This window comes from Brassica napus, chromosome C7 (assembly GCF_020379485.1).
Source record: "Brassica napus cultivar Da-Ae chromosome C7, Da-Ae, whole genome shotgun sequence".
NCBI classification, from domain to species: Eukaryota; Viridiplantae; Streptophyta; class Magnoliopsida; order Brassicales; family Brassicaceae; genus Brassica; species Brassica napus.
In genome coordinates this window covers 53,964,903-53,984,083 of record NC_063450.1, presented here as the reverse complement: position 1 = coordinate 53,984,083, position 19,181 = coordinate 53,964,903, and the positions used below count along the sequence as shown (strand labels likewise).

Below are 19,181 nucleotides of genomic sequence, written 5' to 3'. Positions count from 1 at the left end.
GAATCGAACTAGGGGTGCAATGGAACCTACTCCAAGCACTAAACCACTAGCCCAACACACCTTGGGTGATAATGTCATATTCTTACTAGAGAATATATGCACATGGAGCATACTTACAAAATATGTATAAAAGGGCTCAAAATATCAAATTTAGATAAAAACGTGAAAGATACTATTGAGAAAGTGAGAATAAAAAATCCTAAATCTTCACGCTGCATGTACCAACACCACAAGACACGGGGATTCCAAAAAGAATGGACGCCATTAACCATTGATTATACACCACACCATAATTTAATCTATACCACTAGTAATAAATAAAACAACATGGGGAGAGTTGTGTACGGACTTTGGTACGGTCAGCTGCAAAGGATAGGAAATCCATCTATCGATCGGACATTTAAAGATTCGGGTCGAATAGAATGTGATTCCAATAGCTACATACATCGCTTTTAAGAACCCAATATTTTGATTGGGAGTTTGATCTGTGAACAAATATGCGGGCTTGGTCCATTTTCAAAAAAATTGAACTGTTTAATAACATATTCGTTGTCTCGGTCAAATTGCTTAACAGGCTTTGTTCAGTTAATGTTACTGATCTTAAACTCTGTATCCTCAACTCTGCTCCGTTTGTTGACCTTACCAGCTTCGCGACTTAAAACGGCACCGTGTTGTAGTACCTTCACGACTTCGCGACTTATACAGCAGTGTGTCTTTTTCAGAATGATGGATTAAAATATTAAAACTCAACAAGGCAACAATGAAAAAAAATGCTTTAACAATTTTAAATTTTTTTGAAGAAAAACATTAATTCTAAATATAGCGAACTAAGAAAAAAACTTTAGAGAAAAAAAAGTCTTTGCGAAAATCAATAATGAAACAAATCAATAATGAAAATCAACATTTGTGCTGATCTTTGACACGAAATAGTTTTAAGTGCCGCATGATGATACATGCATACGGGGTCAAATCCGCTTCTGGACTGAGTTATGAGTCTTGCGACATTTGAATTGGCTTTGCAAATAATTAACAGTTAGAGCGCGCGCAAATCACTTAATGGGCCGTAATAAACTTTATGGGCCTAATGGACCTATCTGTCTAATCAATAAAAGACAGCGTCCGTCGACAAAAAAGCTAAAAAGATTCAACATTCTTCGTCGTCTAGCTTCCGAGGACGAGAATCCGGTGGGTGAGAGAGAGAGATAGAGTCGGCGACCTTTGATCCACTCCTACCTAATCTCTTCCGATCATCGTTTTACGTATCGAATTTATCAACTTGTAAGCCATCTGATAGCTTTCCCACCTTGTTTTTGATCAAACATCACACTAAGAATCAGTTGATCTTTAATTTGTGACAGCTGTTGTGTAAGAGTTTCTCTTTTAAGAAGAAGCAATGATTGGGTTGTTTAAAGTAAAGGAGAAGCAAAGAGAACAAGCTCAGAACGCTAGTAGAGGAGGAGGAGGAGCTTCTGTCAAGAAGCAATCTGCTGGTGAACTTCGTCTTCACAAAGGTCTTTTATATTCCCTTTTTAATCTTTCTTTCCTTCTTTCTTATGCTCTCTTCCTAATGTTAGTTTTTTTTTTTTTTGGATTGGTGTAGATATCTCAGAGTTGAACCTTCCGAGCTCTTGCACGATATCTTTCCCTAATGGCAAAGATGATTTGATGAACTTTGAAGTCTCCATTAAACCTGATGATGGTTACTACCAGTTAAGTCTGAAGCTTTTATTCTTCTCACACTTGTAATGGTTCGGAAACTCATTTGTTTATTTCTTGTGAATTAATACAGTAACGGTACGTTTGCTTTCACGTTCCATGTGTCTCCTGTGTATCCTCATGAAGCTCCTAAAGTTAAATGCAAAACCAAGGTTGGATTATGAATATTGACTTCTACTTGGTATGTGACTTGTTTATTTATGTAACGATGTTTGTGTTCTGTTTTTAGGTTTATCATCCCAATATCGATTTGGAAGGAAACGTTTGCCTCAACATCTTGCGTGAAGACTGGAAACCTGTTCTTAACATTAACACTGTTATCTATGGACTCTTCCATCTTTTCACGGTAAAACAAAATAATTAGCCTAATAGATTCTCTTAAACTGATACTTTTGTGTAATTCACACAGGAACCAAACTCTGAAGATCCCTTGAACCATGACGCTGCACAGGTCTTAAGGGATAACCCGAAGCTCTTTGAGACCAATGTGCGGAGAGCCATGACCGGTGGATATGTTGGTCAAACCTTTTTCCCTCGCTGTATTTAACAAAAAGCTCTGGTTGGTCTTCTTCAAGGAAAAAAAGATAGAACCTGAAACCACTTTATCCTCCATTGTATTTCGCTTATTCTCAAAGGACCCTTGTTTGTTTGCTTGCTTTTGTAAAATTACATTCTCCCTTTCCCTTAGAGACTGAAAGGAAATGAAAACTCAAAATTGTGGATTTAGTTTGTTCGGTTTCAGTTTATAAGTGTCTGGTAATGAACGACTAAAAACTCTCAAGATCATTTCAGACCAAACAGAACAGCCATCGTCGACATTTCAGATCATTTCAGACCAAACAGAACAGTACTGAGAAATGAGAATAGTTTGGTTGGTTTGGGTCCTTTGGGACTCAATGGACGCCGCACGGTTAATTAGATTAGATTAATCAGCTTAATCAAAGTAGATTAAATGTACGTGACCACGCCGTACAAGTCGATGTTAATATTTCCCACGTGAGTGATCTGATCCAAAGTCACTGACAGACTGGATATTTTTGTATCACCAATTATATTGTATTTTTCTTTTCAATTTCGTGTTTTTTTGGGTTTGTGAATATAAAGTATAGAACGTGGTTTAAATAATAAACAAAAAATAATGCAAATAATAAAACAAAACAAAACAAAAAAAAATAACGCGAATAGTTTCATTGATTGGTAAGTAGTTTACAAGTAATATTTTTCAATATTTTAAAATCAGTTGAAATTGTGAAAAATTAATCGGTGAGTACATAAATAAAAGGTTGTGTTTAATTATCCTAAAATTAGTTGGCTGGGGCTGTGTAATAATAGCATGAATCCAGCTGGGGATTCTGCTTCCTGTCTTTGCTCACGCCTAACTGGAACCGCACGTGGTCCGACCACCATGATCCAAATGGTGTCATTTCTTTATGCTTAAAATGTTTTTAGTTCTCTTGATTACGTAGATATATTTGAATGACATCAAACTATTTCCCTAGTGTATCTTGATGATTATTATCACAGATATATATCCTACATCGGAAATTCTAAGGGACATTAAGTAATATATAAAGGGTTAGGACAAATCCACTAATCACCAATTGATTTTAAGTTGGAAGCCCATAATAAAACTCGAATCTAACATGGTATCAAAGCCCAGATCCTAAATACCCTAAACTCCTAATTAAAATTAAAATTAACCTTCGTGATTAACCTTTTCAACCGGGTATAAATGTTGTGTTAAACTCGCTCGACCGAGTATAAATGTCCTAAAGTTCCGAGATTTCTGGCCGATAAGAGCCATCATCTCGAGGATGGAGTATTAGGGATATATATCCACATCGGGAATTCTAAGGGACATTAAGTAATATATAAAGGGTTATGACCAATCCACTGATCATCAATTGGTTTTAAGTTGGAAATCCATAATAAAACCCGAATCTAACAATTATAGAACTTGATAAACATCAAATAATTAAAGTAAATTGTTTGGATTTTTATGGAGCTGAATATCACTGCTTTGAGTTATTTAGATGCTACAAATGGAAAATATAATTTTAGATTTATGCATATACATGAACTAGAAAATAATACTATATATTTCAATTATTCGATTAGACAACTCGAATAGATCACATACATTTATTTGTAAAAAGAAATTTATGTGGAACTCTTGTGAGTTGTATCGATGCGTTGCAAACTCATGATATGACATTATGCAATCATGTCGTCATATTTTTAAAATATGAAAAAGAGATGCAAATCTATTTTCAATTATGTTTACAATGCTTTCTGTGCCGAAAAAAAAGTTTCTGTAAAAACCATTAAATCGCAAAAGAAAAAAAAAAGATACCAATTCATTGAATAGTGAAGGGGAAACAACGAGGGGACCACAGCTCGTGCGTTACATTAATCTGACGCGTGTAAGATGACTTCCAAAGCGGACAAGCGGATCGCACGTGCGGAGACAAACAAGTTTATATTCAGACACGATGAAGAAAAGGCTCAAGTCACCGTAATAAAGAAACGCTCTCTCCCTCGTGCGCCAGACTGACAAAGGCAGAAAGAGATTCAGAGAGATCAGAGCTTTTTCAATGGCGGCAGGAGGAGGAGGAGGAGGATCATCGTCTGGACGAACTCCAACGTGGAAGGAGAGGGAGAACAATAAGAGGAGAGAGAGGAGAAGAAGAGCCATCACGGCAAAGATTTACTCTGGTCTCAGGGGACAAGGTAACTACAAGCTTCCTAAGCACTGCGATAACAACGAGGTTCTTAAAGCTCTTTGTCTCGAAGCTGGTTGGATCGTCGAAGACGACGGTACCACTTATCGCAAGGTACTGATCTTTCTTCTAATAATTAATTAACCTAAAATACTTTTAGATGAGAAGAAGAATCTCAAAATGATTCATTACCGATCTAACTTCAAATCTTAGTAACTTAGTCTTGCCTTCGTTGTAATTACATCTTGGTGATGCCAAGAAACAGCTAGTTTGAATAACTGCTTCAATATTAAAGAAATCGATAAACCGTAACTAGACATGTTACATGTTACACGAGATTATTGGTTAGGCGGACGCTAAAAATTAGTCAAAAAATTATTTCGCTTAGGTCTGAGATATGCATATGCGGACATCTAAGTACTGTCTAGACCGATTTTTAGAATACTGATCTGTTTTGCTTTTTGACATATGGTGACGGATTCTTGAATTGTGTGACAGGGGTCTAAGCCACCAGCTTCAGACATGTTAGGAACATTCAGCACGAACTCTTCAATCCAACCAAGTCCACAATCATCTGCTTTCCCAAGCCCCGCACCTTCTTACCATGGAAGTCCTGTCTCATCTTCCTTCCCAAGCCCATCTCGTTACGACGGTAACCCTTCCTCGTACCTTCTACTCCCTTTCCTACACAACATCGCTTCTTCCATTCCAGCAAACCTTCCTCCTCTTAGAATATCAAACAGTGCTCCTGTAACTCCGCCTCTGTCCTCTCCTACTTCTCGTGGTTCAAAGAGGAAACTCATGACGCAACAGTTACCGAGACATCCGCTTCTTTTCGCTATCTCAGCTCCATCTAGCCCTACACGCCGTGCTGGTCACCAGACACCTCCTACTATACCAGAGTGTGACGAGTCAGAGGAGAGTTCGTTTGAGGACTCAGGAAGGTGGATTAATTTTCAGTCTACGGCTCCTAGCTCACCAACGTTTAATCTTGTGAAGCAAACATCTATGGTTATTGACATGAAGAGATCAGACTGGGGGATGTCAGGAATGAATATTAAAGGTTCAGAGTTTGAGTTTGAGAATGGAACTGTTAAGGCATGGGAAGGCGAAATGATTCATGAAGTTGCCGTAGAAGATCTTGAGCTCACTCTCGGCGTCACTAAAACTCGATGAATATCAGTTTGAATATTGGTGGTGTGATCAGTGTCTTTGTGATCATAATTAACCTATGCAAATCTTTGGCACTGTACAGGAGCTGGCATGGCCTAGGAAGGTCAAAACAAGGGTCGAGCCTTTTAGATACCGTTACCATTCTACATTTATACTTTAAATGTTTTCTTTTGTGATGATAATGTTATTGGAGATGTAATGTATGTTTGGTCGTCACAGGATAATGAATGGGTTTTTGATAATATAAGCTGTTTGAGGATATGATAATATTCAGATTTTTTTTTTCTTTTATTTAGCTATTGTTATTAGTTTAGAGTTTATTGTGGACCTTGTGGTGTGTGTTAAGTTCGGTGCAAAGAAGTATATTGAATGAAAGGAAACCTCCACGAACGGACAGGAGAGGATAATGGACCCCTACTACCATGTGCTTTATATCTTTTTCTTTTTGCTGGGACCTAAAGCAACTACTTCTCTTCACCAATTTGCACTTGTTTTCTTTCTTTTATAATAAGTTATCGCGTGTTGTAAATTAAATACCATATGTCGTAACTCTCACGATACAGGACAATATTTTCATTGCCCATTTGATGAGGCAACTGTAACACGACCTACTTCGGGTCCACGTGAGACTGAGTTGCTTCTTATTTTTTTTTCCTTCTTTTTTTTTCTTGTTGCTTTGGTGGTGAGTTACGATCGAAACATTGTTCATCGTCATGTGACACGTTAATGACCAGTCATTTTTATTTAAACCAATTTTGGTGGTCAGGAAGATATAGACAAGGTTCAAGAACTGATAATCAGAAACATGAGCCTTTTATTTTGTGGATTTCTAATCGGAAACTAATTAAGGAAAAGAATCTGTGTAGTGTCTTGCAATAATTTTCGTTTAACAGTGAGAGAAGTGAAGAAACTAATGCTGGGAATGATTCGGATTCAAAAGCTCAAATAAAAGAACACACAATAAACCTTTTTTTATTTTTGACAGGAATTCACATTTGTGGAGGAGAACAATCAAAGAGAGAATTGTAATAAAAATAAGAAGCATGTACACACGGCCATTGACGTAAGAACCTTATGATAGGTTCAATGTTCTTCCGAGAATGGCAAAACTCAAAAACACTCAGAAAAAAATGGATAGAATTAAATAAAACAAGAAAATAAAGAAGCCACCAAAGTTTTTTTTTTGTATTTCTTCTCAAGGTTGTGCAAGTCTCTTGACAATTGCAGCCATGTAGTTTCCTTGATGTTCAGCAAGAGCCAACTCTGTCTCCGTAGCTTCTCTTGAGCCATCACCAGCGAACACACCAGCTCCATAAGGTGACCCTCCACGGATGGAGTCCATCTTGAACATTCCTGCTCCAAAAGTGTAGCCTATGGGGACGAATAGCATCCCGTGATGCACCAGCTGTGTTATTGCTGTCCATCTGCAAAACAAACACATCATATGTTTCAGAGATTGACACTAAAAATAGCAGAATAAAGGACCATCTAATTGTACACTTGTTAAGATCTGACAAAAGCCATGTGATGTTAAGACCTCACATTGTTTTTCTTTAGCTCTTAAGATCCCACATTGTTATGCTTCTCTATATTACCTTGTTAGCTTATCAGTACAAGACGAAATTGCAAAGATATTTTGTGTAAAGGAACCAAACTATCACAGAAGCCTAGTTACAAAAAGAAGAAGAAGAAGGGAATAGATTCCATAGAATCTGAAACTAAATCAGATGAAGAGAAGAGATTCCACACTATGAGTAAAAATAATGAAAAAAAACATTGAAGAATCTATTGCAAGATATGCAATTTACAGGAGGCAAATGCCTAGAAATTTAGCAACTATGGTGCTGACAAATTTGGATCAATTCTTATAAAGTTTATTTTACAGAATCAAATCTAATAAAAGTTTTCATTTTTACAGTCCTATCCTACCAACATAGACTATATATAAATTCAATTGTCCTGAACACAACAAACTTTTCAGGTAAAACATAAAGTTCATGTCTTTAAGTACTTAACTCATTTATTTCAGACAATGCCTCAATCAAAAGACAAAACTTTGATGACAAGAACTAAACACTTGTACTCCAAAGTCAACTACTTTACTTTCAGACATAAAAGGAAACAACAGAGTTAGCTTTGCTTACGCAGTAGTCTCTTGTCCACCTCCCTGAGTCCCCGTACTCACGAAGAACCCAGCCGGCTTCCCGGCGAGCGTCTGCTCCTTCCACAGCTGCCCCGTCGAGTCAAAGAACGCCTTCATCTGCGCCGCCATACACCCGTACCTCGTCGGAAACCCGAACAGAAACCCATCAGCCTCCGCCAACTCCGCCGCCGTGATCTCCGGGATCTCCGTATCCTTCGACGGCGCCTTCATCTGCTCGACGACCTCCGCGGAAAGCGTCTCCGGTACTCTGTACAGCCTCGCCTCCACTCCCTCCACGCCGTCCGCTCCCTTCTTCATCCTCCTCGCCAGGCTCTCCACGTGTCCGTACATCGAGTAGAACACGACGAAGATCTTGAGCGGCGGACCGATCGTCCTCGCCGTGATCGATGGGGTCGTTGTTCCGGCGGTGTTCGTCGTCTGATCGTCCTCGATTGGGATCGGAGCATTGGCGGCGCCGTCGTCGTCGATTCCATCGCCGGCGGTGGTGGTGGTGGCGAGAGAGGACGGCTTCTTCTTCTTGCTGGGAACGCATCCGCCTCCTTTCCCCATCGTGAAAATCTCCCCCAAGCTTCCGTCAACGATAAAATCTATTTAATTTTTAAAATAAAAATAAAAACAAAACTAATCAAACACTCTAAATAGTGATCGCAATTAAAAGATGGGGTTAAGTGAAGATTTAACAGACGCACAGAATCAAAGTCAGGTCCACGGTATGCCTTACGGGTCAATATTTACAATTGGGCTTTATATTTATCAGCCCGTTTATGATATATATCCGAAGCTTAGGTAATGAGTATGACCGGTTATTGGGCTTTATATTTATTGTCCAGTTTGTGATTTACAATATTAGCATGGGTTAAATTCATATTGAGTTTATATATTTTCCTTTTTTACCACAAATTTCATTAACTCAATGCCAAGACGCTTAAACGACTACAACAGGATATATATAAGATGAACAATAACATGAAAACAATAGAACTTAGGATAAAAGTGTTAAAAGAAGAGAATAGATCGAAGTAGAAAAATTCACAGACAATTTTCATTTAAATCCTTGAAACCATAGTTCGAAAAAGTTTTAAATAGTTTAAAAATACATTAAAATATATTGGAAAAAAATAAGAGAACCGGACTGGGACTAGCGAACTCGACAAACTAAAGAGATCAGCTCTACAACTGTCTATGTTACCGTTTGTCAGTGGCAACAGAATTGATATTTTGTAAATAATAAGTAAAATCAATACTATGGTAACAATTATTGTTGTTGATGCCTTATAATAATCATGGAGCTAAATTGAAAGTATAACTATATAAATTTCTAGGATAGAACAAGTAGGTAAGTAGTATGGTATCCCACTTCTGTTGCATTTTTCATAAAGACTTCATCTATTTTCGATTTGTATTAGTTTGAATTGTTTCTCTTTAATCTTTAATCCGAACTGAAAAAGCATGAAAACTACATTATTAATAAATTCCATGTAGCGTCCAGCTTTATTATATGTATGTGTAAAATTAAAATTTTGGAATGAACTATTTTCTATAATTTTAAAATAATTGTAATATTAACTAATAAAAGTATATGTAAATTTTTTTAAATGTATCTATAAATTTTTTTTTTATCTTTTAGAAATAGAAAGAGTATATTATAATTATAGCTACAGTATTGCAACTATAATTGTTACTAGATCTCGACCTGCGCAACCGCGCGAGTTTTTGTTTTCATTTATTTTTATATAAATATTTTGTTTTCAATTCTAAATTGGTATATATTATAATATATATGTGTTTATCAATTTTTAATTTTTTCATGGAATAGATTGTTTCAAATTTTCAAATATATTTGTATCTTCTTCTATATATATATATATATATTCAGATTATTAAAATTGTAATTATATATATAAAGATTAGTAAAATATTATTTTATTGTCATATTCAAAGATATTGTAACATTTCAAAAATTTAGAAAGTTTTTAAAAAATTAAACTTTTCACTTTATAGATTTATATTATCGAGTAAATAATTAAACATTTAGTTTTTGTTTAATTTTTAAAATAAACTATATAGTTTAAAATTTGTTTTCATTGGTTTAAGGTAGTAAAGATTAATCATTGTTAGATAATATGATTTTTGTTATTTAAAAAAAAATCTTTATAGTTTTAAAAGTTAACATCGACAAATATTTAAATATTTAACATAACGAAGTATAGTATTACAACATTAAATTATATCTATTTAATTTATACTATCTATAAATCCAATGGATCATCTATTGTTTAAATCCAATTATTGATAGCCCAATAAAAGTTTCTGGTATGACCAAAATTTAAATGATAAGATTAGAGATTAAATATAACATGATTTTCTAGGAAAATGTCCATTAGGTCTATTTTTAAAAAAATTACACATGAATCAAAGTTGTGACTTCTGTTTTAATATATAAGATTATGACTGCTTTCTTAGTGGCTAATCCAGTAATCCTAATGTCTTTTGACGTATTTGAAAGCGTACTATTTAACTAACGTAATCAAATTAACCTAATATCATCCTACCTACTATCTCAAAAAGGAGTTGCATGAAATTATCAATCGTAGTGGTACATTTTGTAAATAGAAAGAAATAAAGTTGTTAATGAGGAGAATAGTTAATACACCCTGAAAGTCAAATTTCAGCTATTGGTTAAAGTAATTCCATATCAAACTCTACTTGGTCGACGCTAAAGATACATTCAAAATGTTGAATTGATTAAACGTTTGTCTTTAACTGTTTATGGTAGCTATTAAAAGCTAGATCTTACCTGATTGGTTATGCTAGCCAATAAACTACTATTAGTGTTTTGATAGGCTTAATTAGTTTATTAACACCATGCTTCATGTCGTGCCATGTATTACCTTGGACCACCACGAAAATCCTACAAGATAACATTTAAAGCTGCAATAGCGAATATAGAAAGAATACTGTAAGTTCATAACAATAAATTAAGACTGATTATGAGAATATTTTTTATAAAATAATACGTTAAAAACCAAGGGCATGGTTAACCCCGGTTTCTTAGCCGGAATTCTTAACTTATGATTTGACATTTTTTTTTTATTTTTTTTACACTTTTCAGCTAATAGATGGTTTTTTTTTTCCAACAATTTCATTTCATATCCAACTCAAAACAGAGTACTTGAAATACAAAGTCTGGGTACAACACCTTTTGCAAAAGCAACATCTAAACATAACGATGTGCATAGATTATAAACACATGATAACGGAGTGAAGAGAGGAACAAGGTTTTTGAAGCTCAAGAAACCTCTAATCTCATTCAAGTGCAACCCTAAGCGTTGGGCAGAGAAGGGGACGATTGAGTCTAGAAGAATCTGAAGTCTTGAGAGTCCAATTGATATTGCTGGTTGAAAGGCTTTGTGAATCATCACCGCTTTGACGACGTGTCCAGAGCCTACACATACTCTACTCAATAAGCGATGGAGGACACGGGCTTCCATCCACATTCCATTCGCCGAACAAATCTGAAAGTAACCAATTGGGAAAGACCCAACTACAATCTCAAAGGCGACCAAACACCTCTTTGAAGAGACTGAGAGCTGTGAGGAGAACCACCATAGCCTAGACACGCTTGAGATAAGTGAAACCATGGCCACAGAGACAGCAGTCCAAATAAAATCCTCACACTGAGGTAACAAAGTAGTATCACAACGAGTAACTTCCTCATACTGAGGTAAAAAGAGCTTCAACCTGAAACTCAAAGAGAGTGTAACATCCTCAAAATGAGGCACATAACTAATCCAAGATAGCAAAACCTCTTCATTCCGAAGTAAAATGGGGTTCCTACTGAGATAAGTAAGATCTAGCGAGAGCTTGAAGCAAGAGAAGATAGGCCTCGACTGAGAACTACATAAAACAATAGAGAGCTCCACTTCAAAATGTTGCATTGAGGTATTAAGAGCTGCAAACAGAGAGAAAATCACCACCAATATTTCAATCTTCCAAGCCCAGTCCTCGAGACTTTGAAGAGATGAGTACTGAAGGGAAGTCAGCTTGCACTCAGCTATTGATACCAATAATCTTGCAACAAATAAGGAAACGACACACGACTCTTGATGATAAATCGTTGATGCCCTTAAGGCTGACTTTAACAAAACATGTTCCACACAAGAGGTAATAATTATCGGCTTTGAAACGGGATAATGTCGAAAGGAAGAGTAACTCAGGCCAGAGCTGAGAGCTCCGGAGGAAGAAATTCCAGCCAGCAAAAGATGCAGCAGAGCAGGCTGAGTGGATAGCACATCGACATCTGAGCAGAGAGGCAGCAGAACCGGTGGAGGGTCTGGAGGATTTATCGGAAACACCACGACGAGATCCGGATCTGGTGGTTCAGGCGGCAGGGGAGGAGAACCAAATGAGACAGTTGCAGAGGAATCCATTGGAGGAGAAGAGGGAGAGCTTCGAGATGGTGAGCGAAACGTCATCAGCAGCGGAAGAGAGGCTCGTGATTAGGACAGGAGGAGCTGCACCAGAAAGATACCTTCATTCTGGCGGAGATGCAAGATGTGCGGCTATCTTATAAGATATATAACTATAATAGACGGTACTTATATCTCTTATTTAAGAGACGGTTTTTAATTTTTTTTTAGTTATAATTTAAGAAAATAGAAGAATCGTCTTCTATCCAAAGCTAAAAACTTCAGTTAAAAGACTAGAATTACCCACGAATCTAGGACCAAACCCGAGAGCAATCTAGAAAATGTATCCTCTTTTAGCTGTCATTACTCATTAGGGACGTCGGTGGAGATAATAGACATGCCACGTTTCATAAAGCTATTTATGGAAATTTATACTCTTAAATTAAGGAGCTATTGACAAGATTTGTTTAGTTGCTAACCATGTGCGTAAAGCTCTAATAGTGATTTTGGATGGAGGGAGAAACAGAGAGACAGGTTGGACCTCGAAAGAGGCAAAATAAATTAGCAAAGAACCGTGGAGTATATTTTTGTGGGAAGTATAAATCAATTTTTACTCCACGTGAGTGTTTTCTGGACCGTCCACGTTGTGTTTTGTGATTGAAGTTGATCATTAAGATAGGGTGTGATTAGTGTCTATCGGTCTGATTGGTTCAAACGCAGCGGTTACGGTTGCGGGAGTTTACGAATGCGAGTGGTTGCGGTTTCTAACGGTTTTAAGAGATTTGTACGACTGGTTCTGCGGTTAGAAATTGGTGCGTTTGCGGGATACTTATGACTGGTTAACTACCAAATACATCAACAGTTAAATAATAAATTAACAATATTTACATTTTATATAATTATAAAAAATATCAAAAATCATAATATTATAATAAATATGAAAATTATATTTAGAAAGTTATAGTTTTAATTTTTAATATTATAGAAAATATTTTTATTTTAAAATTTTATAATATTAATTAAAATATAATAGATATATTTTAGTATTTTATAATTCCAATTTTAAATTTTTATTGAATATTTTTATTTTTGTATTTATATAGTTTTTGAAAAAAAAAAAAATTATCCTCCCATAACCGTCCGCAATCCGCAAACGCTAGCTGGAACCAGCATTTGATTTTAAGAGGTTCGGAGCGATTTGAAGCGATTTGTATGATTGTTTCGAAACGCTGTCAACCGCTAGCAACCGCAAAAACTGCGTTTGCGGGTGGTAGCGGGAAAACTAGTGAGGCCTTAATCGAGTAATTGAGAATCTTTAATTGCTATTTTAAAGAACCAAAGATTTAGTCTTAGCTGTTTACCGATTATTTATGCTTATAATTCACTACGGAAAGATCTAAGGGTATCTATTGGATTTTTAAACAAACAAATTTCAACAATCAACTACTTCTTCAATTACATACTGGTTATTAGAAAACAGGAAATGAAAATAATATTTGTGAAAAATTAGCAGTTAGCACCAAATCGTTAAATTATTAGGTTTAACGAAATTTAAGCTAACACCGTAGTTTTTTTTTAGTATAAGACTATAATATTAAAAACACAGATGATAGTTGTGTAAGAGCGACGTGCGAGACGGAGAGGCTTGTGTCCCAATTGTTTTTTGGTCGAAGAAAATAACAAATCTGTGCATGCTTTATTATAGCTTTTAGGAGTATGGTTAACCCAAGGTTTTTAACGCAATTTCTTTAGATAAATGAATTAAAAATAATGAGAAAATAAGAAAGAAAAATGAAAACGTTTCTTAAATAACAACTTTAAGATACGTAAGTTACAAAAAAAAAAAAAAAAATGTTCCTAACACAATTCATATACGTGACATTCAGTTATTGATTTTTTTTTTTACAGAAAAATAAAAAACAAATAAATTATTATAATATTAATATTTTTCTTATTTTAGTATTTTTAGCGGTTCTACGAGTTGAACATGCTGTAAAGTCCATAGCTTCTACTTTATAATTAAACTGTGAAAATATTATTTACTTGCAAAACATGTATTAGGTCAATTCTTATTCTTATTCAAGAGTAACGCAACCAAACACGTGAGAGAGCAAACTCAGTCTTACTATGTGCTAATACAAGTTCTGAACTTTTTTTTGAAAAATACAAGTTCTAAACTTCATGCGTATCTTGTTCAATATATATCGTAGGTAGCTTCAGAAGACACTAAAGAACTCTAACTCGAGTGTGATCTAGTAGAGCTATAATTCTACGCTGATTTATATTTTGAGCCAACACAAGACTTATACGTATACTGTTTTTGAAAAGACATTTCTACGTATTTCAAATCAGTGAAGGAATATATATAAATATTAAGCCTTTTTTTCAAAAAAAATAAAAAAAATAAATAAATATAATATATATATATATATTTGAAAGTATTTGCATGTGCGCCTTATATTAAAGAACTAAATAAGGCATCGTAGTTTTCATTTCGTGCTCAAATTAAGCCGTAACTGAGGGAGAATATTTAATAAACAAACATTGTTCTAGAAATGTTCCCCAAAGAAAGTTACTTTGAGACAAAAAAAACGTGTTGGCATAAACACAACCAATCATATAATTTAACTAAAAGGGTATTAAGTATATTTTAAGATACGACTTTCCAATTAAAGTAACATATTGGATGGGAGAGCATACAAACACGATATTATTCCTGTTACTCGTAATCCATTGGATAAACTTTCATTGTTATTATATTATAGACTACCTAACTTCTATGTTGTGTCTATATATAGCTTTAGGACCCTAATTAGTAATGCATTTGATTATACCTATGTATGTGTACATAACATAAGATATCAATTTCTTTCCGTGGGTCTAAGAATTTGTAGCTTTATATAGTAACTAGTATTAGGGAAAAATAATTGTCAAATTAAACATGAAAAACATTACATTAGTTACCTTTTTTTTTGAGAAAAAGCTTTAGTTACCATTGTTTACCACTTAAATGAATACAGAAATACACACTTTTAATAGTTGACAACTGCTTTTGTGGATGAACTCGAGGTCTTGAACGCATTTGAGAAACGAATTACATTCGACAGAGCTTTAAATAAGTGTTAAGACATTTCATCACCATAATTATTAGACTTCGAAGAGTTGGTGCTTCTTGTTCTATGTCTTCCGTGCTTAAATATTTTACACAATGAATACATGTGTTAGAAATTTTCTGTGTTTTATGTGAAACTTATAATTTACGGTGTTTTCTGATCTCTTAAAGGTGGAGGTTTCAGTTTATTTAGATGCAAAAGAAGTGAAGGTAGTGGGACAGTAAAGATATTGGAAAACAGTTTCACCAATAGAACTGAAAGAATTTTTAATAAAGGAAGATTAAAAAAAGTAGACAATAATTAACTTGATCGAAAACAATACAAAACATAAACTGTTAAAAAAAATCAAAAGAAAAGGATCGTGGACAAATAAAGAATCATGGGTTGTGGGCTGCTTTTTTTTTAAAACCGTTCTACTGTTTCTGTTATTTTTTTTTCTTTTAAGCATTATATTTTTAATTTATTTTTTTCTTCATTTTGTAAATATGAATTATGTGGCAAATTTTTATTGGTTAGGCGACTTGTGATTTAGTATATAAAGGATGCACTTAATTTTTAATCCAAATCTAATCTCGTTTAGCTAGCTCTTCTAAGCTTGAACAGCCAAACAAGCAATTCAAGTTACTGCAGATCTCTTTTTTTTTGTAACTTGAATCCAACAGTGATTTACTGAATATAAAAGTTAACCTCACATAACAACATGCTCATAGCTAGCTAAATCATAGATAGCAGTTTGCGCTCGAGCATTGGTAAATTTCATAGATTAAAACATTTGTTATTCCACTAATGGCATAGTTACATAAGCCGTTTAGTTAAGTGTAGAGCTTTCTAAGAAAGGTGAAATGGTCAAGAAGCAAAAGAGAATGAGGATCCAAAACATACGTGTTCCGGACTGAAATTACCCGGTTTGGGCAAAAAGTAGACTCACATGTTACATTGTTTGGTCTCATTACCCAATTCGGAAATTTCTAAAGACATACGTAACGATTCCTTTACGAATTACCCAATTCACAGTTCAAATTCCATTGATCTAGTAAATATTGTTCCAACACGTGATCTTTTTGTGACGCAAACTATTTTGTGTCATAAGCAAAAAGCCAAACGGCTCTTTGTGGATAAGTTTTTGCTTCTTTGGGTGTAAGAAATGTGTAAAATACCCCTCTATGCTTGTCTACTTTATCATTAAAAAGTCTATCATATATCTTTAAAAAAATCCGGTAATATTATTAGTAGTTTTGGATGATAATCGTATAATTACCCGTATATTTCCCCTTCCAAAATTCCGATTAATACGTATTTATCTTTTTATACAGTTGAAACTATAGAGAAATCAAATTGGCTCAACATGAGCTTATCAGTTTCGAAATTTCCGGTACAAATTAATCTTGTTCTTTTAAACTTGATATATACTGATATACATATACCAAATTCAATTGGGTTTAGTTTTTTTAGCATAAGTCACTGATGTGAAATATTTTCACCCAAAATAAAAAATGGTTATTAATTTTTACTTGGCTTGGTTCAGCTGACTTGGTTTCATATCAACTTATTATAAAAAGAAGAAAATCAAGTAATTTGTTATAAAATGTTCATTTTCATTTTTGGTATGAATTGTTTGGTTAATCTAAACCGATTTAGATGCTCTAAAATAAAAGTTTATAACTGAAAATGGAGGATGGCGGCTATGGGAGAAACGAATCTAATTGGTCTGGAAAATTGAGTCAGGTTCCGTGAACTGAAGGTTGGAACACGTGGACCAACAGAAGAGGATGTGTACTATGCTGGCTAGTATAAAGCACGTGATGCTCTTGCTATAATTATCACATTTAATTTCCTTCTCCCCCACCCCCCCCAAAAATCCTTCTCTTTGGCGTGGAATCAGATTTTAACCAAAAAGTTGTTAATTTGAGTTCGGCATATATATTATATATATAGACAAGGATCAAATGGGTAATTAGACTAAAAACATAATTTGTTACTATATCAAAAGTGACTTACTATATCCAAGTGTATTTTATAGGGGGTTTGAAAGCGAGCAGTGCTATTAGTTTTTAACCCTTTCTCAAAAGCATGTCTCGAAAGTGTTGGAAATTTCTTTAACCGACGTTGATTATGGAATCAAACTCATACTATTCATTTTAAGATGTAGAAAATGGAATACTAAGTATTACCATTTGAAACGTATAATAAGAGGATATCAGTAGATACGGTCGAGTTTAATCTATGGCCTTGATTCACACAAAGAAATTATTCTACTACTCTTTTCAAAGAAACAAATAGATACATGAAGCATTCATTGTGAAAATGGTTTTTTTGGTTAAATAAATTTGACGTTCATTCAAAAAAAAAATCTTTTACTACTCAAACAATACAGTTAAACTTCATATATTGAAGGTCAGTTTGGTTCATATATACACATATATATTATGTTTATTTACAATTTAAATACCCAAGAAAAAAATATAGAAAAACTTAGACCATGATTAACCCGGGGTTCTTAGACAAAGATTCTTAGCGGAAGTTAAGAAACGGTTTCTTAACTTTTAACTAAAAAATCTAAGAACCGGTTCTTAAAATCCTTATTTAAGAACCGGTTCTTAGTTTTTTTAGTTAAAAATTAAGAAACAGTTTCTTAACTTCCGCTAAAAACCTTATCTTTAGAACTCCGGGTTAATCATGCTCTTAGGATTCCATATGAACGCTTGTTTGGATTTATGCAACAATAAAAAACTGTTAATTTGGAAATAACAACAAAGCGAGAGGGAATCTTGAAATAAAAAGCGAATGAAAGCTACAGATCATCATGTGACAAAATATATATTTCTAAAAATGTGTTTCCAATATCTACTGGTGTCACATTACTGGAGAAAGCAAAATTAATTTTAATACTTTTTGTTCTGGCTTCATTTAAATGTTTAATATTATAAACGGAAAATTTATGTCCAAAAAAATGAAAAACTTCGAGACGTGCCTGCTTTAAAGCGCACCTAAAGTACAATGATAAGCTTAACCACTACAACCCAAATTTTCTTTGAGCGCATGCAAATGCTTGCTTGCATACATGGATTAATTATAGCTACAGTTGATAAAAATAACAAAACAAATAGTAATCAGATCAATATTTTTTCAGATCCGTCAACCGACTCCCATAAGCCATAAACACTTAAAGTAATATGCAACCTCCTTAACTCGAATGAATATATATGTACTTGAATCCAGTGACTGTTTTGTAGCCCTTAACTCAATATATGACCTTCTTAACTCAATATTTATACACCACTGATTAACATTTGTTTCACTTCCAGCAGGCTCCAGTTAAAGATCATCAGCTGCAAATTAAGCGTTAAGCCAAATTAGCCCAAATATAAACATATTTTATCCCCATTTAGCTAAATATGCAAAATTTGTCTAAACAGTTTCAATGCATATTAATACAACTGTCAAAATTACTTAGGCCCGAAATATACCCTTGAAGTTTTAAAAGCATCATAATATTTATTAAGTCTTGTAAATGACTCGCGCATATATAAGTTCCAAAAACATGGTGCGTATCATCACATGCCATACTTTTTGGGTGGTGCTTTTAATATCAATATTTTGGGTTTTGATATGAACGTTCTTGGACATATAATATATATAGTCTTTTAAGCAAACTTGTCTACAAAACTTTCTTTAACAATTCCTAAATTATGTATTGGGGATGTTACTTGAGGAGAGATGTCAGGGTGGGATTGGAAGAACATATAAAGGAGTAAAGATATGGCAGTGTTTTTTTTTTTTTGGGTAAAAATGTTAAGTGATATGGCAGTGTTCATAACGCGGACACGCTATAAGCAGAAGAAAGAGGGAGACAGAAGGCTTTGGCTTCCATTGTCTACTTCTCTAT

At 34.4% G+C, this 19,181-nt stretch overlaps 3 protein-coding genes across 3 annotated transcripts; 2 read left to right on the top strand and 1 right to left on the bottom strand.

The window, feature by feature from the left end:
• The first annotated feature begins 1,116 nt into the window (after nt 1-1,116).
• On the top strand, nt 1,117-2,442 carry LOC106410191 (NEDD8-conjugating enzyme Ubc12). Its single transcript, XM_013850675.3, has 6 exons — nt 1,117-1,278; nt 1,359-1,511; nt 1,601-1,709; nt 1,790-1,868; nt 1,946-2,062; nt 2,126-2,442. The coding sequence occupies exons 2-6, from the start codon at nt 1,394-1,396 to the stop codon at nt 2,261-2,263; spliced, it is 561 nt and encodes a 186-aa protein (XP_013706129.2). The 5' UTR covers nt 1,117-1,278; nt 1,359-1,393; the 3' UTR covers nt 2,264-2,442.
• A 1,721-nt stretch (nt 2,443-4,163) lies between these two features.
• Nucleotides 4,164-5,870, top strand: LOC106410189 (BES1/BZR1 homolog protein 2). Its single transcript, XM_013850673.2, has 2 exons — nt 4,164-4,550; nt 4,935-5,870. The coding sequence occupies exons 1-2, from the start codon at nt 4,311-4,313 to the stop codon at nt 5,610-5,612; spliced, it is 918 nt and encodes a 305-aa protein (XP_013706127.1). The 5' UTR covers nt 4,164-4,310; the 3' UTR covers nt 5,613-5,870.
• A 685-nt stretch (nt 5,871-6,555) lies between these two features.
• Nucleotides 6,556-8,454, bottom strand: LOC106410190 (probable NAD(P)H dehydrogenase (quinone) FQR1-like 2). Its single transcript, XM_013850674.3, has 2 exons — nt 7,754-8,454; nt 6,556-7,033 (listed from the first exon to the last, which is right to left on the bottom strand). The coding sequence occupies exons 1-2, from the start codon at nt 8,320-8,322 to the stop codon at nt 6,805-6,807; spliced, it is 798 nt and encodes a 265-aa protein (XP_013706128.2). The 5' UTR covers nt 8,323-8,454; the 3' UTR covers nt 6,556-6,804.
• Between the last annotated feature and the right edge of the window lie 10,727 nt (nt 8,455-19,181).